At 38.1% G+C, this 24,192-nt stretch overlaps 1 protein-coding gene across 1 annotated transcript; it reads left to right on the top strand.

Annotated features, from left to right (window-relative positions):
• Positions 1–19,735, top strand: LOC106619324 (uncharacterized). Its single transcript, XM_036369414.2, has 5 exons — positions 1–45; positions 108–272; positions 342–509; positions 577–711; positions 19,529–19,735. The coding sequence occupies exons 1-5, from the start codon at positions 1–3 to the stop codon at positions 19,733–19,735; spliced, it is 720 nt and encodes a 239-aa protein (XP_036225307.2).
• The last annotated feature ends 4,457 nt before the right edge of the window (positions 19,736–24,192 follow it).

The raw sequence follows: 24,192 nt of genomic DNA, 5'->3' as shown, positions 1-24,192 counted from the left end.
ATGCACAAAGTCATTTTTTTTCTAATAGTCCTCAGCGCACTTGCTGTAAGTATTTCGCAAAAAGTTTCTAATTCTTAAATGTTTACGTTAATATTTACATTGAGCAGATAACGGTCAAGACGAAATTAGAATTTAGCAATGCTATTTGCATTAACACCGATCGGTCGTACGTTTATTTCGATACTTGCATTCTAAAAGCGGTTAATCGCTCGTACAAGTATTTGACAGTGCGTGCAACATTTCCTCAAAAGAAACCAGTTTATAATATTTCGGTACGTATTACTAGTTAAAATTGCGAAGATGCGCTTTACAGCTACTAATGTTTGTATTTCAATGTGTAGATGTCGTTTGCCTTGCTGCGTAAAGCAAATAGATATAAACCGTTTCTTTACAACTTCACCATTGACGCCTGCAAGTATATGAAGACGCGTGCCAATCCGGTTGTAAGGTACTTTCACAGCTGGTTCGAGAAGTACTCCACCATAAATAAGACTTGCCCATATGGTCCAGTAGGTCAATACTTATTTCAAGATGATAAGTGGGCGTTAAAAATTACTTTTCTCAATAAAATTTCAGCAAGACGAGGTTGTTGAAAAGCTGCCCATCAGCTATGTGAACCATGTGGCAACCCAGGTGCTGCCATTACCAACAGGCGAGTATACCTTTCACACCGATTGGTACTTTTATGGCGTTAAAGTGGCTATCGTGAAGGTATTTTTTAAAATTTACTAGCGGGAACTAACCTAAATAAATGGAAATATTGAACGATTCAACATAGATCCAAAGAATGAATATATACATCATGCGATTCAAAACTTGCATTTGTACTATAAATAAATATATTCATTATTTGATGAGCCTCAATAAATCCTGTGCTTGTTTTCTCTTAACAAGAAAAAAATATAAAAAATTGTTTTTGATTTAATCGTAGCCAAATATTTTGTTTAGTTTGTTTAGTAACTTCGAAGGTATTTGTTTAATATGACTAGCACAATGGCTGGAAGAAATGATATTTTCACCAATTTCCTTCAATTTCCAACTATGTCATGTTTAATTTATATGTACTATTTACTATATACATATGTGTATTGGAATAAGTATATAATTTAATGCTCAACTAATCACTTTGCTTTCACATCAGACTTTTTAGTGCAAGCTTTCTAAATCCAGAGAAATTTAGATGGTATCATAAATATTACTTAATTGCACATTTAATAACATATTTACTGTCTAATAGCGTTCACCTCCAGAAACATTAGTGAGATCGAGGCATAAAGTGCCACTGAAAGCATAAATATATTTTGTGATTTTGAAAGTCTCTGCCAAATTTATAATGGTGATGAAAATGTCACTTGACAACAATAAAGTCGAGCGTCAAATATGGGATTTACATTGGTATTAATCGATCCTTCCACGATTTCGACCGGTGCATTTTAAAAGCGGTTAATCGATCCGATAAATATTTCTCAATGGGCACAGAGTTTTTGCGAAAAAGACCTTAACACAATATTACGGTATGTATAAATCAACAATTTTTCTGTTTTGCTCTCATTTATTTTATTACCTCTCTTTTATATTACCTCTCTTTTTTTCTAGATATATAGAGTGCTTATATTTTCAGAATCATAGCAAACCGGTTGTAAGGCACTTTCTTAGCTGCTTCGATATTTAGTTTGCTTTAAATAGAATCTGCCACTATGGAGCTGTGAGTTCAAGCTTCTAATAATTAAAACCTTGTGCACTTAAAGCTTATAAATTTCATTGTAGCTAAGTTTTTTACACCGATTGATGCTTGTCAGCAAGAAGATGGGCGTAGTCAACGTCGTTTTCCAAATTCAAGTAATAGACGCTTTCAAGAACCATAGATAATTGTACGCATGTATACATGTATATGTTAGCTCATAATCTCTGTATTATCTTTTTTGCATAAGTAGAATGTTAACGGTGTTTCACGGCTATTATATTTTGTCTGTAGTTGTTTGTTTCTTGTGTTAACGATGATTATTGGCATAATGGCCGCTTATGTGTTACAAAAACGCACTAATTGTTTAATATACTTATATTGCACATGTGTGTGTTGAGCTAAGGCACTGGCTACGAAAAAAGTCTTCTCTTCTTCCGGCATAAACTTATTGTTTTAATGTTAACCATCTGATTTTTCAATAAAAAAATATTGCTATAATGCGCTTTTCGCTAAAAAAATTATATTATTTAATTTGTTTTAATGTTAACCATTTTTATTTTTAAATTTTCATATACATATATATCTGTATTGCATATACATAGATACATAAATGTACCCCACATATGTAACCAATTGTCTTGAAATCTATTACACAGAATTAAATGTTTAATTAATTTGCTTTTATGTGTATGTACATGTGTGTGTGTGTGTGTGTGTTTTGAGAGTTTCCACACCCATTTCACTTTCGCTATCGAACATTTTCACGTCGTTCGCGAACACTTAAAGCGTAACCATTTACATTTAATATGTTTGCAAATGCAACCAGGAGTGCACACATACATATATACACACATATGTACATAAATAAACATATATGTGCATATGTATACGCGTTTATGGTTTCTCATTTTCGAAATTTAAAATTCAAATTGCACCGATAAGTCTGACTGCATGAAATCGCTTGGCTGCCTGCTCTCTTTGGCTGCGGTAGCGCCATTGCTTGACTGGTGCACTCGCTCGAAGAGCATCCGACATGTTCTGCTGTCGGATTTTAATTTATACTTTGGCAGCATGTTTTCAAAGGATATGCAGGATATGGCTAGCAACACAACACCACCAACGCATACATACACACATTAGTACACATTATGCTTACTTTTCTATGCATATACAAGTATATATATATAGAATAGATTAAAGCTCATGTTAGCATTTTGTTTGCATATGAGCTTTCTGTGCTCGTCGACTTGCAATATACTCGTATGAGTGTGTTCGGCATATCCTCTGCATGCTAATTTTCAATATTTCACCATACAAATGCAGTGGCATGTCTGCTTTCAATATACCAAGCGTGAAAATGTTTGCTTGCATTTGAGCAACACGAGCATAAGCACGAGTATGTGGAACCTTTTCCTGCAGTCAAATCGTTGGCCCTGAAATGCACTAGTAATAAATGTAGTAGCAAATGGGACTAAACCTTGTGCATTTTCCGAAATGAGTCTTTTAATGTTATAGTAATAAAAGCACTGAAAATCTCTCTACGATAATTTGGGTAATATTTGTTCTTTTAAAAAATTTTAATATATAATTTATTAAGTTCAGCACTTAAGCTTAAATACCTTATCGTTTTCGATTTGAGCATTTTCTTTATTTATATCAGCGTATATAGCTTTAGAGCCAAAGTAGTTAAGCTCCACTTTTGCACCAGTTGTAATCTCTACAACTGTATATATTATATACAGACATATGTGCGGCAGTACAAGGTGTTTGTTTGGAGGGTCAATAAACTGGGGCATGGGCAGGTTAGCGGAGGAGCCGCAAAGTGTCGGTTGGAAATGCGCCACCACCATTCAAAGTGGTCGATGAAAGTGTCTTGATTGTGTTGAAGTGTGATGTAGGCTTCGCTAGTTTGAAATGCTGACGCAGCGGAAAGACCGGAGCTCCGCTGGCATGTGCGAAATACGGTTTTCAAAAGTACAAATCAGTTGCTGAATATGTGAGTTTTGTATATTATGGATTAACATTGCTTTCATTAAAAGTTTTTAGAAGTGAGCAGATCAGACTAATATAACATAAGATCTGCTATCACGCAATAAAATTAAAACATTTACATTAACTATAAAATACTTACATAAAACATATTTCCTTGCCTAAATAATACGAAGCTTTCACACTAACTGTCTAGCATAGTCATGTGACAAATATGCCAAGTTGCTGAAGCTTAAAGTTTTAATTTTTTGCTTTAGTATCATTATTGTGTATATTTTATCTTTTGCACAATTGTCTTCGCGTCTGCCATTAAGACATCATTAAATTTCAACACCCCACAATCTCTATCATCTCCACCTTAAACGAGCAGATGTCTATGCGCAACTACATATTATATACCATATACATACGATTATATACATATGACAACAGAGACTTATGAAAATTGTACAAACTCAAATTTAGATATAATATATTTTAGACAAGAATAGATGCTGCATGCTTATAAATACATATGTATGTATATTAGTTTGTGTAACTATTAGCGTTGCAAGCACTGCTGTAAGGCTATGACTTTATAACAATAAATCTATTTCAGATGCAAATAATCAAAATAGTAATAACCATTAGACATTTTGAATTCACAAGAATCATCCAAATGAGTTTGTCGAAAGGAAATGAGATGCGCTGGCACATACATACATATTACATGTATGTACTTTCATACAGAAACACACTTGCAACAGTTGCAAGAGAATGCTTATTCTATGCGCATATCTATGAGTTTATATGTAAGGCAACTTTGATGCAACCCACACAACCAGAGCGCACATAATATGTCTAACATATAATGTAAACTCTTTGCTTGATTATGAATATCCCCACAATCGATAAATATATGCGATAAGCCGGTGAATGCTGCTTACTAAAAATTGCGATTAATTCAATAAAAAACTGTTTGAGGATGTCTCTAAGCAAAGCTTAACTTTTTATTGATGAACGATCAGAATCAAATTCTTGCAAGTAAAACTTTTTTATTTAACAAGCTAACTGCACGAAATTTGGCAAGGTAATGCTATAAAATCGCAACAAATTGTTCAGATCGTATCATTAAAGCATATAGCTGCAATAAAGTTGCCATATAGTTGCTATAACAAATGCAACTGTGAAGGGTATTTGCTCCTTTCCGAGTTCAGCACTAACTTCTTGTTTATAATGTATTTAGCTCTCACAGCTAAAGCAGATCTTTGTCAAAAATAAAGTGCTCTCGCTCGCATCAAAATCTTTTCTGAAATATATTTAGATTTTATTTTTCCAAACAAGTAGAAGTGTTTTAGCATACTTTTTGCAAGCTGGGTGAATTTCTGCCGCAGCTTCCGTTTATATTTAAAGACTATATCGACAGAAAACTGAAAAGCTTGTGTTGTTATTGCAGTGGCTGTGTCCGCTTGTTTCGCCAGAAAGTCAGCCAACTAGTCTGTCAGCCATTGTTTGTCGTCTCCGCCACTTGCTGTATATGCTTCCCCTTCTTATCCTTCTACATTTTCGACGTTGCTTTAATTTCATTCTGTCATTTTGTTTCTGGTGTTGACAATTGAGAAATTTGTAGCTCATTGCAACTTGCCGCTGTGCTAAGGACAGCTCATCTGTGTTAGTTTAGTCTGTGTGGCAATACAAGCTTGTTGTTGGACTGCAGGGCTAACCAGTACCAACAGCCTATTATGCCAAAGTAATAAGAAAGTGTAGACTCCATATAAGATATGTTTGTGTGTGTTTCAGTTTATATTAATGCAACAGCTGCTTCTAATGTAGATATGGCAAAGAAACGTTTTAGCAAAATACGTACTCAGTATCTATGGTACACACATGTAAACATAATTGATATATTTAATTTGGATTTCTTTGAAGTTCAGTAGCATAACCTTGGCTCACCAAAAATATGGCATTAACAACAACATCCTTAAGAAAGAATAATTTTTTATCCGCCAAGGTGTGATTTGATGTTATAGGCATATGATAAATATATTTTCATATTTAATATGAATGAGTGCGTACGTATGTGTATATATATATATACAGTTACGTTTTGAGCAAATAGTTCTTTTGGTCGCTGAAAATTGTCAAATAAAACATAAAAAAATAATCAGGTGTGAAAAATGTTTACTTTTTGGGATCAAAGTGATTCTGACATTTTAATTTATCTATGTTTCATCTTCGCACCTCACATTAGTCATCAAAAAAAAAATGTTGAGACGCACATATTTATGTTGCTATAGTAAGATTTCCATTTACAACTCATGTCTAAACTAAACACTTATTATACAAAGTAAATTGTAATTAAAATTTATCGTATGGCTAATATCATTTGAACACAATATTTTTATTCCGCTCAAGCCTGGCGAATTGCTGGCTGCGCGTGCGAATATCGAATAAAAAGAAAAACTGAAGTTAAACTTCAAAGTGCAGAGGTGCAGAGGAACAGACACAACAGCAAAGCCGGCAAACCTGACTCCCAATTTGTCCGCCCACTTGGGAAAAAATGAGAGCAAACACCGTCCAGTATGAAAATACAACAGCCATGAATAACAACAATTGATATACCAAACAATGCAAAAGGAAAAAGGCACTCAGCGGCGCTTGCCACACATTGAAACTTTGTAGCAGCAGCCATTTTGGCACTTCCACTAACGAGGCGTGTTTAGAGTGCGAGCATTCCAAGCCACCGGGACCAGTTTGTTCTCCGGGAGCTGCGCACAGAGAGCGCGCATGCATTTCCATAGCCGAAAGGGGAAATCTGCAATCAAGGAGCAAGCTGCCAAAGGAGTAAGCATAGGTTTGCTTGCAACCGGCATCAGCTGAATGCTGCCACTTCCATAAGCACGGAATGCAGCATAGAGCAACAACCACACACATGTAGGTATGTGTGTGGAGACATTGCGTTTGATGAAGGGCGTTGCTTTTAGAAATGGCAGACTATGTTGAAAGCTCGAGACGGCATTGACGTGTTGCACACAAATTTGGCGTAGCTATTTGTACCGGAATTTGTTTCTTAGGTTTTATTTGCGGCAGCCAGTTGATACTGAAGTTGCAACGAAAGAGTGAAAAACAAAATTGAGTGCGATTTGTCTGTGAATGCATACCAGAAATGAAGTTCGACTATTAAAACGATGCGGGGAACCTATTTTGAGGGTTGTCGGCGTTAACTACAAAGTGGAGGCAAAATCTATTTCCACCGTCTACAAAAAGGTATTCGAAAAAATCTTCGAAACATCCGAATTGGGTGTTAATTGTAACGATTTCACCCAGTGCGCTGACTTCAATTGCTTCAAAGTAGAAATATTGATCAAAATATATTTCGAAACATTTTCACGGGTGAAAGAAAAAATAAAATGTTGTTTTATTTTTTAGATTCCCACAAGTAAGTCACAGCACGATTTCTGCTAATATATCTGTCAATGCTTCTGCTCATCACCGCTTTGTCTTCTGCCACATGTCGCTGACAATTGGTGACTTGTCAATCGGCACTTGTGTGGTGTGCTGACTCAACAACGTAGTTGGCGTAGCGGCTAATATGCACTCTCCTCTTGACTTCTGCTTTCCTTTCACTCCTCTTCACTGTTTATCTTGTTGTTGTGACCCCAACCGCTAATCTTGGCAAAGCCGTCAATGCGAGCATCAATATGGCTCGTGATTATTTATCAGCGTGCGCTTTTTGGGTGGCATGTCGTTGATGTAATGGTTTCACCGCGACATTTGCATTTTCACGATTTTTAGCAGCGCTTCGCCTTGGCTCGCTGACAACAGTGCTACTTTTTTATTTGCCACTGTTCTACAACTAACATACTCTTCGCAAATATTGTGGTTCACGTGCGTTCAATTAAATCGAGCAACTAACGGCAATCACTGCAGCACCTCTAGATTTATCGTCCCCTTTGTTGGTGTGACGAGTGGCGCGCTGCGTTTCATGTTGACGCCAGAGAATTTGGCAACATTCTAAGAAACAAAAGTGAACATTGTTCTGTAGTACGGAGTATGATCTATATATAACTCAGCTCAACAACTAAGTTGACACTTTGTAGCTGTACGCGTTGACATCCTTATCGCATGTTGTGTGGTCCTGTTAGAGTACTTAAAAAGCGTCTCGAAGTTTTGACTGAGAAGTCGACGCACTTTTTATAAATACAAAATAGTTCTTCAGCATAAAAATTTATAAATTAATAAAACTAGGCAATATAATACTAAAGTTCAAAGCTCAACATGTATTAATTTATTTAAAATCGTGAGTGATTTTTAAATAAACTTTCTTTAAAGAATATTTGTATTATTTTCGTTTTTTGATATTATGGGGCATATCTAGTGAAAAAATAATACTGCTTAGATTGTTTTGAGAATTTCAGGGTATATTCATACACGTTTTAAAAATATGCAGTGACATTTTGGAAAAAAAATTTAATATTATTTTTGAGTTATACGAGATCTTCGATGGCGCTAAAAAAGGTCAGAAAGGTCTTTCACTAGTGCAGTGAATTCGGCTTTCTCCGTGAATAAAACTTAAAAATAAAAAATTATCGTTTAACTAGAAGATATTCTCCGTACAATGACTTACTATTTAAAAGAAAAAAATCAAAAATTGACAAAGCTAAAGAAAAGTTGAATTTAATTGCAAATTTTGGTAGTTTTTTTTTACTGCCAAAACTCGATATATATCAGTAGGAAAAACGGATTAAGTCATTGCATGTAGAACGATAATCGGATGATTTGTCTTCGAATTCTTCGAGGTAAAATTCGAATAATGATGTTTGGAGAAAAACGCGTTTAAAAATAACTTAGTTAACCGAATTGAACTGGCTACACCTTAAATGGCTGAAACTCAAAAACTATTTAAGATATCGATTTGAAAATTTGGTATCTTATTTTTAAAGGTATGTAATTTTTGTTTTTTTTAATTTCACACTAGATGTGCGCCTTAAGACTATAATATTATAGCTTAAATTTGAAGAGTACGAAAAATCGTTAAAATTGAAAATACAAAGTTTCATTGTGAAATCTCAAAATGTATGAAATTCCTTCTAAACTCAAAAAATGTATTAGTTTTTTTTTTTTAATTTTTGGGTTAGCTAAACTCGTCAGATACATCGGTAGCGCACTTCATTAACACATCCGGGGCGAGCGTTTATGATGCGGAGCCCACCAACAGGCAGTGCTGTAACTAGCTTATAGCAGCTGATAAGGGCATAAAATGCATATGTATGCATGCGCAAACAATGTAGAACTGCCCAAATTTAATAGCAGCTAATTATGACACCAAAATATTCTGAAACACACACACACACTCATATATACAAACACATAAATTAACATGTGTATTAACTTGTACACGAAAGTAGCACCGTGGGGAAAAGACTTGCAACCAGACCACACATACTCAACGCCTTGTAAGAAAATGTATATATGTATGTATTGGTAATGATTACAGTGAAATTTCTCATAAATCGCTTTTGCACCAAATACAATAGTTCTCCCTCGCATTGCTGGCTGCGCTGCAGTTTCGAGGGAAACTAAAAAATGTGTGCGATGGTTTGGCGCCACTTAAGCGGCCCCAACGTCAGCAGCCAACAACCAACAACACAGAACGCCCATAATTTATTAATTGTCAACTAAGTTTGACGTTTCAATGCGTTTGACATATGGTCGCATTGTTGATTTGGGCGCGCGACACACCATGCACGCACACATGCAAATATACGAGGGATGTGTGTGTGTGCGATAGTGTACATGTGTATGCGCACATGTATGTAGTAATACAGTTAATTATATAAGTATTTCGCTTAATTTTAGTATGTGCACATGAGGCGCTGCAGGCCTATATATCTGTTTATGTACCACTTATTCATCAGACATATACACACACATATATATAAACGGGATACACGCTACAACTCCGAAATTGCCTGTGGAAACAATTTATTGCACGCTCGTCGAAGTGTGAGAATTACTGCCGATCGTACATGAAACGTCATAAATTTCGGCGCATTCATTAGCATTTAAATGTCGCATAGTTGGGTGTTGCACGCTGCCATTTGGTGAATGCAATGGGCTGGCGCAGTGTTGCAGTTCATTAATCAATCGAAATTGTTTTTATTTAAAGCAAAACATGCAACATAGTTTTCGAAAACTTTTTGTGCCACCCATGAATCATACATATGTATGTACGTAGCTGCTGCGGTATACGGTAGGCTACGCGCGTATATCTCATAAAATTAATGCCCAAATTGAAATTGGATATAAGTCGAAATTAAATGTTGCTTTTTTCCGCACATTCCTCGTTAAATATGCTGTTGAAAATTTCGAATTTTCTTTACAGCAAATGCAATTTATCACACAATATGTGTTTTTGATTTTTGACATTTGTTGTTGCTACCACTGTCTAAGCGGCTTCAGCTGTTATTGCAGTGAGGTTGCGCGCCCTTGCCACTCGTGACCAACAGGTGTTTCTACTTTCGTGTCGCGATCTGTTACTTAGTTGTGTCTAACCTTCGTTTCTCGAGAATCGCTGTTTCAAAGCGAATGCCATCATTTATCAGTGGAAATGCAGTAAAAGTAAATATTTGTAATTAATTTTAAATATATTCGCTGTAATGCGAGCGTCCGTATGCAGTTTCAGCGAGGTCACAAGTGCAGAGCAGCAGGGGCTAAACGGTTAACAAGATGTTAGTACACGCATGTAAGCTGCAATTGGAAGCCGCGCGTACGTCGCTCGCGCTGCTACTTGTATTCACCGAACTCCACATGCAGTCCCTAGACACGGGCAGCGCAAGACAGGGGTGTACACGAACAGGTGAGTATAGAACACAAATACTCTACGAACTTTTAGAGGCATGTGTATCTTGCTTACATTATATTGTAGTTCTAAACAAAACTGATATGTTGGCATTCTCCGAACTAATGGCAACTCACAAATAACATAAAGTGCCTTAGCTAATGTTAAATAAGGGGCATACGCAAAGATAACAAGAAATCCCGAAAGTCGTACAACTTACTAAACAAATTGCGGATGAGCTTTGCTAATGACTGACACCCGCTTTGCTTGCCAGAACACGTGCTTGAGCAACTTACTTCTGTCTAAAACAGGTTCATCCTCAAAAATTAGACAACACACTCTCAAGCGCCTCCACTTACGGTGCAAATATCAATGTCATCTTACACGCGATTTTACTCGCATTTCAGCATTATGGCCTGGTCACGTGGCATCATCATCTCCTTGTCAATGTTGTCCAAATTTTGACTCACCGCTGTGGCTTTGCTACACATATACGAATGTATCTCCATGTAGTTGTGCTCATGCGTATGCCTTTAACTGCCCACGATCGAAAAGAGCAACGAACACCAGTTATTTGTTGGCCTTACATGTGTAAGTGTGTACAATTGGAAAACCATTTTATTGCAGGTTTTATTTCGCTGCCCCTTCGACAGCACATTTTAACGTTTGAGCAGTGAGTTGAGGATTTGCACGCAGAACGTCTGACACACGCGGCTACGACTAATTGAAAAGCGAATCTGCTAATGCCACCACTCGGGCGGTGGAGATGCTTACGCACACATATAGATTCATACACATACATATGTATATGTATGGCGATGTGAAGCAAGTACGGCAAGTGTAAGCTTGTGGAGTGAATAAAGTTGACGGTTGATGTCGGTGGTGGATTATAACAGTAAATTAGTGAAATTACTTTGTTGTACAATTAATTAAATTAAAACACAGTCTCACAAAGAATCAATGGCACATTTTACGACTACCATTTGCTGAGTTAGAGGATTGTTTAGACTGATTGTGGATGCCGCATGCTAGTTTTCACCGACACTTTCGAACATTTAAGTGTATTTCTATGATTGTTACGCAATGACAGTTGTATTGAGGGTTAACGATTTGAATTGATACACTTACATCTGTTGTTAGATCAATGATTTTAGCAAAATTTCATAGTCACGTTTATATCTAACAACTTTTGAGTTTAATTTATTTTTATAAATAACAAAAATATTTGCACAACAATAACCAGCTCTAATTGAGTATAAATATATTATTCGAAATTTCGCTTGTTTCAATAACGGCTCCTTCAAAATGTTTTTTTTACACAAGAATAATATATGAAAGGTCATACATAGCGGTCAACATATGCATTTCACTAACGAGCCACCAGTTATTGTTGCCCATGGCAGACCACTCTATTGTTTTTCAATTAGCCAAAAAGTCGTAAACGCAGTAATGAATGCCGCAAAACCACAGAGTGCCAGCATGATAAGGCATCTTGAAATAAACAATATAATTTGAGTGTTGGCAACTGTGTAGTTACAACTTAATAGGGGCACGCAGTGACTTTTCGACTTTTATGGCTCATCTAAACTGGGCTGCTTGTTCACCTGACCGATGACGCGCTGCGCTGCGCTGCGCTCTGATATTCTGATTATATCACGATAGGCAAACGCAAAGCATAACTCAAAACCAACATCAGCGCTGACCACTGCTCGTACGCATACGAAAGCGCACCCTTACACGCTGAGTACGCGGGCGAAGTGACCGCTGCGACGTGGCAGTGCTCACATCAGCTCATGTAATCCATCATATATTGGGGGAGATTTTCATCTAAGCAACGGACCTGCTGTCCAAAAACACCAAAATGAACATAAATTGCTAACGGTGCGCTTGGCATATTTTCATGTGCGTGCATGTGTGTGTATGTGTGACGATAAGTACATATTTAGTGGCGCCCAAATTTTGACAGCATTTCATTGTTTGCTTAATTTATTTATAATTACTTGCGGTTATCAAATGACTTGTAATTCGCTAATGATAGCATCGCTACACCACGAGTGGGCTCACAAGCAGCCGCGTTATGTGGAGCTCCTGAACTGTTCGTTTTTTGGACGACGCTAGGCTAACCAATCAGATTAGGTAGCAGGAAGCGCGTGGTTGCCGCGCGGAAACACGTGTTTTTGCTCACTTTGCGTCTTGTTTAAAGTAACAGTACATGATTGGTTTAACGCGTACTTAGACAACATATAATTATAAATGAATTGAATGAATATATTTGCGAAAATTTTTTATTTCAGTAAAAGTGTCTAGTAATCCATGTATATCATATAAAATATGCCAGCAGAACGGTAAGTAGGTGAAATTAACATACAAAATTAAATTAAAAAATATTTTTTCTTGCATTTACTATTCCCTGCCTACTTCACTATGAAATAAGTCGAGACCTTTAAGTCCGGAACTGTTACACAGTAAAGCGGCAAAATGTCATAGATATTAACTAAAGAGTAAGTACGGTGCTTGCTACACACACAAACACCTAACATACTTTTCTTTATGGGTGTAATAACTCTCATTCGCCGCAGATTAATTGCCACTTTCCGTTTGTGGCTGTCTCTTTTTACCGCCGCTGCTCGCAGTCACCCAACGCCTCTTTAAAGATAACCGATGATGCAGATGCACTTGCCGCTGCTGCAACCGATCCGGTCTTGGGCTGTCGATATTAGCAAGCAATAAATTAGGCATCTACAACACGTACGCCGCACAACAACACCAACAGCTAAACGCATGAGTAATAATAATGTTGATGTAGAAACAACAACTTCATACAGATACTGAAGAAAAAAGTTCTGACTTGATCAAGAATAAGCGATCTGCCGGTCAGAGCCACCGAGTTGCTGGTTGCATGCCGCTATAGAGAAAAAATCTCTGCTCTTTCGACGGTTAATTTAGGTTGGAGATAATTACAGAGCGGCAAGTGGTTGCACACAGAAAAGCCGCAACACCTTTGCTTTCTCAACTTCATCGCCGAACACTTCTTACCCTTTGCTACTTCCACAGAGTTGGCGGTGGCGTAACGTGGCTTTGCTTGTTCTTGTTGTTGTTACGCCTGCACGCATTGCAATTCATTATTAGCGGCTTTTTGTGCGACCGGACGGAAAACAACTCAATGGCTTTTACCCCTAACTGGCTGCAACCGCAACAGTCGACCAAGATAACTGAGATTAATGAGTGATATCTGATACATGACGCGATAGTGCGATCATGAGTATGTCGTAGACCAATTTAAACTTCTAATTAAATATGCATGATAATATTAGTAGTTTGAGACCTTTGACATCTTCAGCGGCATTCTTAAGATATTGGCGAAGGCTCCGCGCCTCCACCGCATTCATAAAAAAGCTCTAACTGATCCACTCAAGAGCAGCATGCTCTTGAATTCAACTCATACTTCAAACCAACCAACACATTGACTGCCAGATAGTCCCCATTGTGGAAATCAACGTCAGATCTTTCCACAAATTGTTGATCTTCATCAGCGGCAAGTTGTATCATATCTACACAACAGACCTGCCACAGATGCTTCATGCTACACCGACAGCCAAGAAGGGGCGTGGCGCACCATCGAGCGTTGCTATCAAATCTCTTCTTCCGCCACCGATACCGCTCTGATCAACAGACGCTATGCAAGTGCGCCTCCGTAGAAGCTAATCAAAAAATTTCTCACCTCTTTTTTAATACTTGTGATGCGCAGTCACACTGACGGCGGTTGTTAGTTTGATGCTGTTGTTGCTTTCATCTTTCATCTTACAGCACCCGCTAACCCGTTGCTCTTTCACCTACACACTGGCATGTGCTCAACGTAGTTCGGGAATTTAGCGCACACGCAAGCGCTCAAGTAGAAATAGCTGTGACCGAGGTTGTCGTTGTAGTTGCAGTTGGCTACTTCTTTGAAGGCGGTTTGCTGCGCTAAATGCTCAGGCGGCGGTGGAAAGGTGAAGCGATCTTTTGTTTTAAGCTGTCGCAGCTTGGTTTTGTGAGATGAGCTGAGGTCGCAGTGTTGGCGATGCACAACAGCGCCGAGTATTTAGTGATGCTTAATAATGAGCGCAGGTTGCTGCCGTTTCGACGGCACGTTGCAACCACAAATTTGTTGTCATGTTTTTGGTGTACATTTAAAGGTAGCACTGCTCTCAAGTTCATACATATACATATATGTATATGGATGGAGGCGTTTGTTGCATGTGTCGTGGCGGCACTTCAGCATTTCGTTTCTTCTTCTTTGGATTCGGGGCTACCAAAAGCCAATACCACAAAAAGGGGTTAATCGATTTTAAATCGCTTGCGATGGTATTTTGATTGAGGCAATAACTCATCTTCTCGCCTTTGTTGAAATATTTTTAACGAACGGAGAAAATATGTGCACACGTCAATAATTTCAATAATTAAGTGCGGCGGTTTTCTAAAGCGAATCTAACTCTTACTCGTGCACGTAGCATTTGTTACATAAATGCCGCGATATTTTTATAATCAATAAAAGAAATGTGTAGAAGAGTAATGATGCCAACATTTACAGTTATATTGCATACAGGCACATATATTCTAATATTTAATAAGCAGCAAATGGAAATGGTGTGAGTCTCAATTAGAGGACTTGTTTTCAACGCATCCAGCACTGGTTTCAATGATATGGTTTAAGGAAAATAATGATTTACTTGAAAGCTTTTGGATTAGGTAAAGTTACTGCTATGTTGATTTGGAAACACTGTATGTTGAATAAAAAACGGCGAGCAACAATCGAAAAATAGATTCCTATTTCCCACGAAACTGAGCTGACTTTTCGCGATATTCAAGTATTCGCTCCGAGGAAAACGAGACGAAAATTGTGAGGTTATACAAAGTAATTCCTGCGTTTTTCTAACCAGTTCTTTATCGTAATTGTGCTTCATTTTAATTATATTGTTATTACTTTTATGTTGCTGCACTTCTGTAGAAATTGCATAAGAAATAACGCCAAACATTGTCAAGACACGATTGATTTTCGAGACAAACATTTTATTAATCAAATTATTAATAAAAGAGTGCATGTTTATTGTTTCACATTATGCAATGTATGTAAATTTATATATGCTGTGTTCGTCCTTATTCTACAGATGCCCCACCAGCGCTGGCACTCAGCATCCCCTTTTTGTGCCGGTGTCTCATCAGATCAGTTAAAGTTCGCATAAAATCCCAGCAGGTTAACCACAAACACACACCCATACATATGTGGCCACAATCCAGCCAAGAAGCAACAGCTTAACAGCCCACTGTGAGTGGCTTAAGCCTTATGCCTGTGTGCTTGGCGAAAAAAGCGACCACAAGTCGCACAAATAATTTGTACTTCATGTCGTACGCTCGTCATTTGCCACGATCTTAAGCTGATGATCAGCGACAAACGATCTTTCACTCACAATCACTTGGCCGTTGCTAACTGTGGCGGTTGAGCCGGCTGTGACATGATGGATTCATACCACCAACAAATGTGCCACTGATGAATGATTCGCACTGTGGTGCCACAACTACCACAATTCCCGGGCAGCGATCAGCAAACGAGCGGTGATCAATATGGGATTTACGATGTAGCCTGTTGTTCGGTTGCAAACATATGCAGTTAGGTAGGTGAGTAGTTATGTATCACCTTGTTGAGGACGGTTATGAAGGAGTAGCAGCGGCAGCCTCAGCCACTACGCCTATGCGTGGAACAGTGAATCAGAGAGTGTGCGATAAATATTGTAAACATGGTGCAGATATTTCATTCGGCTTCTGGAATGCGTCGCTGCGTTGGACAAGATCAGTGACGGATCATTTTTACTGCACGGCACATATTGAATTTTACACACACATACAAAGTACATAATAAATATTTGAATATGTGGCTGGCGGTCAGACACGCCAGCATTTCCTTGGATGCTTGGAATTAAATACGTTTTATGGCATTATGACAAGCGTAATTATTACGGATTTTTTATTATTACTCTGAAAGGCTGTCTGTTCGCCTGCGCATTTACTTATGGATATATTGTACATACATATGTATGGCATGTATGCCATTGTGCAGTTGGTTGAATGCATTTCATATAAGTGATGAATTCTCAGAAGCCACACTGTTTGTGGAAAGAAATAATATTATTCAATAAAGCAACGTGTTCTTTGAAACTGGTGAAATCGCAAATGGAAAACCATAAACGAGCTATTAGGCTGATTTGTTATCGTATATTCTGTTTAAAGATCGTTTAAGCATTATATTCATTGTAATAAATTGACGTTTTACGATATTTGTTGTGCTTTTGCCTTAAAATATTTTAGGTTACTTCGAAAACGTACAAATCCTATATATTTTTAACATGGCCGTGGCTGACGGTAAAACACAATGAAAAAGTTTATTGATAAAGCGATGCGCACTCGCCAAACAATATTAGACGGTATTTGCCAGTGTAATTCAGTAACCATCCTGAAACTCAGTCCAAAAATATGTAAGATTTAAGCATAATCCTTAGTGGATATGGTATACAGTATTCATACCACATCCACTATAATACCTGCTACATTCTTTCGACAACTCAATAGCTGAGAATGCCAACAAAAATTAAACGAATCGAGCTCATCTTTTTGAACAAATATCTAATATTCTTTATAGTAAAAGCGACTTTCATATATCGAGTAAGCATTTATAATGAAATTGTAAGAGTTTTCAATTTCACCGCTAAAAAGAAGCGCGCAAATTAAGTTTGGGATTTCTGACTATACAATTACCATACGAATGTAATACATACTCGTATACGGGCGGATTAATACATATGTCCATATTTTGTGTGAAAATGTGTTCTGTAATGATCATACCTATTCGTGGCGAATCAACTGTCAAACTGACGTATGTAATAAGTGGACAAAAGCGACGCGCGTTGACGTGTCAGAATTCGGTAACGCTTCGGGTACGCATGTTAGCTATGAAACGCTTGCAGCCAAGCTCACGTTCATATCAACATACATATATATGTAAGTGAAATGTACACTTTGGTAAAATACACGCTGGCTTATTATAATGACGACTGGTAAAGCATCTAAAAAGCGTTCATACAAATACAATATACATATATATACGAGTATGTATATATATATTTTAGGTATCTGTAAATAATTAGGTACACACCCAGTATTGAGTAGATGGCAGTTAAATTTTCCTCATTGGGAAAGAAATCAGAAATGGTTTGTCAGTTTTGACAGTTCAGTTAGTAACGGTGCTGATTAAACATTTTTTGGCTGGTTGACCATCACGCCGAGGAGGACCAAACGACCGCCCAACGATACGTGCTTACGAGTGTATACATAAATAATTTTGTATATTCATTTGATTAGCACTTTGTGATTCGGATGCTACCCTTCATCAGCCTCTGCTGATTCTTTAGCTGCGGATCTTTTTCACACACTCGCACTTGCAGGCCTAAAGCCCTGAGGCTGCGATTCTCTTACTATCGTTATGCTTAGTTGCAATTAGTGGATTTCGTGGTTTTCACTCGCCGCGCGCACGCATTGTTGCCACTTAACATGCAACATAATTGCCGTTAGATTAGCTGTCAACTTTTTGAGTTTTTCTTGATTCGATGACATTGTCGCTTTGACGCGATGCCTCGGCTTCTGCGTTCGGCTGCGCTGTGGTGTAAAAATACAAAAGTAACGGTGGATAAAAACAGCAACAAAAGTGTCAACGTTGAAATGCTCGTGTTTATGTGTAGAAGCAGTGTAATGTACACGCATATTTATACAAGCAAGGTTATGCTTACGTACATACATTCGGGCGTATCCCTATGGCCAGACGCACATTTCGCGCTTGAAGGGATGTTATGTCAAAGGAAATTATGATTTGACAGTGATGTGTCAGCTCGTTAAATGAGCAAATAAGCGAGTGGTCCCTGCGCTCAGCTACAAGCATCGCCACCACAAGCACACTCATGGCGCACTATACATATGTATATGTATGTATTATTGACATTGTGCACAGCATCAGCAGTTGACACAGAAAATTTGGTTAAGGGAGCAAGAAGGTTCGATCCAATTCAGTTGATGAGCTGCATTGTATGCGTATGGCAAATTGTTTGAAAAAGTTCTCAGAATTGTTGAAAATAATAACGGATTTCAAGGTTGATTGGGGAAGAAGTGAATAGTAATAAGCAAGTTAATTGGAGTTCAGCAAAAGTCGTTGCTTAAGTCACATCTTATTCTTCATTGCACAAAGGAAACTGAATCATAACCAGAAATGTCAATATAAAGCCACAACCTCTCTGACGTTTCTGTAAACCAACCTCACCGCTTTCGGAGTCTTTTTTTTTTATTTCAGTGCAGATTTTTGCGAAACTACTTAAATTTTTCAACCTAGACAGGCTGACACTGCAATTACGATTCTCGCTATTTTTGGTTAGGGAAAAAATTTTCTTAAGGCGTCACTTGGAGTCAACCATTAAAATATCAGTAGCATCTACGTTATGTCTGGCATATCCAAATATAACTTTGTTCTCATGTAAGATTTCCGTTTTTTTCACACAATTCAATTAAGTCAAGCGCAAATGCGCTCCCAAAACGATTTCACACCTCATAAAATCTTAATTCAAATACAAATTCAATTTAACAGTTTTTACGTCACACAAATTTTCGCGCACTAGAGCGTAGATCCAGGGTTTATTCTAAAAACTCGTGTCAATACAAAAGCACCACGTTTCTAATTCAAAGTCGCGTCACTTGCGGGTGTTACTAATGCAGCAACAACAACTTGTGTACCAAAACTCACTTGCTCTTTTTCATATGTCAAGGCCCAACGAACGTATCAATTCAGAACACAGTTATTTTCACTTCTGACAAGCACATGCACACAAGCAGCGAGCATTTGTACTCACCTAGCTGTAAAATTAGTGGCACTTACAAATATAGCTGAAGGCCCACCCCAAAGCAAGCTTTGTTGCATACTGCATGGACACTTTTATTGCGGATGTCACACCAACCGACAGCATTGTTTGAAAATCGCCAATAACAACAATAACAACAGCAGCCAAGGCATCACCACAATCAGCGCTGGTTTCAACAAACTCATTGGCAATATAACTCCTATGATCATCATCGGCCACATCGATGTTTTCACCGCGACAGTAGCGGAAAAACAACTGAAAGTGACAACAACTACAACAAAGTGTGACTTTTACATTGCGCAACTGTGACAAAATTAATTTTCAGCATGACTGCATGCGTTCAACACTCGCGCCCAAACACACCCATGCATACATACGCAGTGTGTTGCAGCGTCCGCGCGTAGCTGATAATGAGACCAGAGATAACAAAATTTAATGTTGCCAGTTTGCCGAAATAGTTGCGCGAATTTCACACATTCTATTAGTATGTGGCAAGCGACAGGGGCGGCGGTTGAAGTGATGGCTTGCGGCAGAGCAGCCGATGGATGCGCCAGCAGGCGAACTACATATTTGTGTATGGACACTGCCGCAGCGTTTATATGCAGCAATCGCCAGCTCATTTAACGGCATGGCCGCGAGCCTTGTGGCAGTGTTGATGACTCGGTTTGGTGGCGATAGTTGAGTGGCGGGCAGCGGACAGTTTCTGCGGTATTGGAAAAAATGCGTGGTAATAGCAGAGGGTTTCAGCCACCCCTTTCTCTCGTGGAGCGCTTCACACAATCTCATAGCTATCACGCAGTTCAGACAAATCGTTCCGCTAAATAAATTACGGATTCATGATTATCACCATGAAATCGCAATTTTATGCTTAGTTTTTCTGTGGCAACATAATGCTGCTGTGGGCATGGGAGCAGTCAATAGTAAGCATACACATATCAAATAGGCATATATAGTGGCATGAATGCATAAGTACGCAGATTTTAAGAATATCTATTTGTTGGGGCTTATTTCTGTATGAGTGTAAGGGGGAGTAGTCAGAACTTAGCAACTTATATTATTAAAAAAATTTTTTTTTTGGAAATTACATATGAGAAACTAATATTCTACAAAAAGTTGGGCTGTGTGAATGACAGCAACTTCTTAAATCTTAGGTTCATTACCGCGCACAATTTAGAAAATATCTGTGTGCTTTTGAAGATGTTGTAATTTTAACTACTATCCCATTAAATCTGAACTACTCATTGAATTTTTAAATTTTCAGATTATTATTATCAGATCTTATTCGAATGGAGTTGAGATGTATATACAAAATATAACTGTGAATTTTGATACTTTTGCAGATTAGAACAACAAATATGGATTTCAAACTACACTTTTCAATAAAAAAAATTCCAACGTTTTTGCAGCTTTCAAGTAATTTGAAGACGCCAATCAACACTTCGCTAAGCCGTCGAATTAGCTTTGGCATCTAGCCCGCTTCAAGTGCAAAGGCTTATATACAAGCGAGCGGCTTCTTACAAGGTCAACAGCACTTTTCACTTCTTGCTAAGCATTTCTAATTTGACAGACTTACAGTGGGATTAAAGCAACCAATTGCTTGCGCTCACCAAACCCACACAACTCTTCATGTAGAATAACAACAGATTAAGCTGTTCGTGAATTACGGTAAAAATCGAAAAAAAATGTGTGTGCAGTTGGCGCTGCAGCTAACAGATTGACAATTGACAGGCAAGTGCCAAACGTCGGTTGCTGGTTAGACGCCTTGAAGTGTCTCGGATGAAAGCATTAAGAGAAATCAATTCAAACTAGAAGAGAAGCAGCGGTCGCAGCAGGATTAACTACAACAAATTGGTAACATAACACTCATTGGAAATGTAATGAGCATGTTGCATGTGACATGGATATTTGCGTGTATCCTCTAGCATATGTATGTATATGTGAGTGTGTGCGCTGCGACTTAAGCGGCTCAAACTATTGAAGCGCATAGCCCCCTAAAGACTTGGCAAAGCGGTGTTGAAATCGACAACATAATTCAAGTGTCAATGGCGTTGTCAACAAAAGGCAAATCATAGCGGCAGCAGCAGTTGATAAGCTGAAGAAAGTGAAAGACCTCAAAATCACTGAACCATACCCGAATTGAAACGGTTGTTGTACAACAAATTCTCATCTGCGTGGGTGCGGAAGACTGACCATTGCGTCGACAAATTTCGATTTCTAATTCTTGATCTGCGATTTACGATTTTGTTGCAACTTTCATTACCACTTGCCACTGCTGCTAGCGGTCAACGTATGTCTGGCTCACAAAAGCGTCGACGTAATTCACACTTTTGTCACGGGCAGTTAAGCAGTCGGCAAACAACATTATCAACAGAAACAACAACACCAACAGCGACAGTAGCCAGCGCAACAACAAAAAGCAGCTACAATCTTATATATGGTATAAACATATGTAGAAGCAATCTAGTCAGACAAACCAACAAAAAAAAAAGGGCAACAAAGTGTGGCGTCAACGCCATGCAACATTGAAACGGATATTGATGACAATTTTGTTGCACATTAAGTCATTCAATTTGAAAAGTTGCGCATCTGTGACGATTTCGTCCACACTTCACTGCAGCGGCGCTACGAAAAGGACAGACGGGGCATAGAATGAGCAACAAAAACAAAAAACAAAGAGTTATCCGCAACACAAGAAGAAGCAAAATAAATTGTTATTCGAAAATGGTATGGGGGAGCAAAAAGGGTACGGCAAACAATAACTGTCCAGTTGGCCCTAAACCGGTCCGTCGTCTATCATTTCAGCGCTTTGTCGCATTGTACGATTCATTTTACGCGTCGTGCGAAATTTATAGGCGTTCGACCACTTCTGCGCCGATTACAGCTCGGCAATGGTCATGGAGTGGCATGCATTCATTTGTAGCGTCATTAGGCAACGAAATCGCCATAAAGTTCACAATATCATCAATGCCCGAATAACAGTTGTTATTAACGTAATTTCATGAAGATAAAAATAGAACTGCTGATGCGTTGATTTGGTTGCGCTTCAATACACTTGCTGCCGCAAAAGCGTTATAGTGAATGTGAGTGTGGCGCGCGTAACGGAAGTGTTGACGCACCTTGACACACACACACACACACACCCCCGCTACCAAACTCTGTAACGTACGGTAGATGTGTACCGAACGCTTCGATAAGGTCAATCGCAGGGCAATTGTTTGCTCGTTCCCCGAAGTTAATATTGTCAAGTTAGCGTGCGCGAGTCAATATCGACTTTTGCTTGCGCTTAATTCCCAAACTTTTTGTAATTTATTTTTAATGTCCCATGTCAGTTATATTGCTGCGACTTAACCCTTTCACCACTCGCTTTGGCATTTGTATTAAACACTGTTTATTGTATTGATTGCCATCGACAAATTGCCGAAGCGTAACAATCAACGGTGGCAAATTAAAAGCGTTAATGATCTCCGCTTTATCGCTTGTTCACTGTGAGGGTTACAATTTCGACTGCCAGATGACTTTTCCGAATAACTCTTTTAATTAGAAAACTCTTACCATTTGACTTTGGCGAACATTTGTCATTTGCCTTTTGTCTGTAAATATTCTAAACATACACAATTGTTTGTTTGTATGCACATATGTATGAATGCGCTCAATGTATTTGTTGTCAAATTTCATTTTTCAATAAAGGTAAATAAATGAGCACTCAATTAGTAGCTAGAGTTTAGCATTTGCTATATCCGATAACACTAGATCCCTCCTCAAAAGAATTATTGGAAGCTAGATGTGCACTGTACATGGAAGCTCTAGTATATATACGTATAAATTTTACTTACTATTTAAATATATTACACTGGTAAACAAAATTAAACTTTTTTGTTTGATGAAGTTTCAAAACTGACTAACTTGACGTCGCTGATTTCGAATCCATCCTCACTTTGTTTGTAGCAGCTCTAGGTTTAGTGATACAGGTACTTTTTGAAATCTAATCTCAGCTTACTTGAATTAATTTATAGGACAAAAAATTGCTAAATTTCATAAATAAACCGCTATGTCTACATTAGAAATAACTTCTTTAAATGATCCGAATAGTTTTTGTGCGGTTTGTGGTGACCAAATGTTTCGAGAATCAAATAATTAAATACATAGAACATAACTGGCTGATAATCGTCGATCTTAAAAAGGTAAATTTTCTTTTGGGTCAACAAAGATGATATAACAAATACGCCTGTTTCAGGTGCTTATAGGATAACCCAGCCAAGACAAAACTGTACTAAAAATGTTTGGCTTTTGAGAGTGAATTTAGTACCGGGTAGTACGAATGCTCCCAAAACAATTTGCAATAGCTCTAAACAATGATGGAGAATTATTAGAAATATATCAATAAAATATTTCCGACATTGAGCACAGAAAAACTTAAAGCTGATATTTTCGACGATCCTGAAATCAGGGAACTAATAAAGGACGACATTTTACTGATTGTGTGACAGATAAGGAGAAGTCCCCATGGATTATTTTATTTGGGTTGTGCAAAATTTCTTAGGGAATATAAAGTCTCCAGACTACATTCAACACATTGAGCAGCTCTTGATGCACTTCCATAGGCTAGGATACAAAATGAGCATCAAAATGCACTTTCTCTTCAGCCATTTAGATCGCTTATAGAAAATTTAGACAACTTAAGCGAAGAACAAGGAGAACGCTTTCATCAGGATATGCGCACTATGGAAGAGCGTTACTAGGGTCGTTGCAATGCAAATATGATGGCT

Source organism: Bactrocera oleae, chromosome 3, assembly GCF_042242935.1.
Source record: "Bactrocera oleae isolate idBacOlea1 chromosome 3, idBacOlea1, whole genome shotgun sequence".
NCBI lineage: Eukaryota > Metazoa > Arthropoda > Insecta > Diptera > Tephritidae > Bactrocera > Bactrocera oleae.
This window is presented reverse-complemented; position numbering and strand designations above follow the sequence as displayed.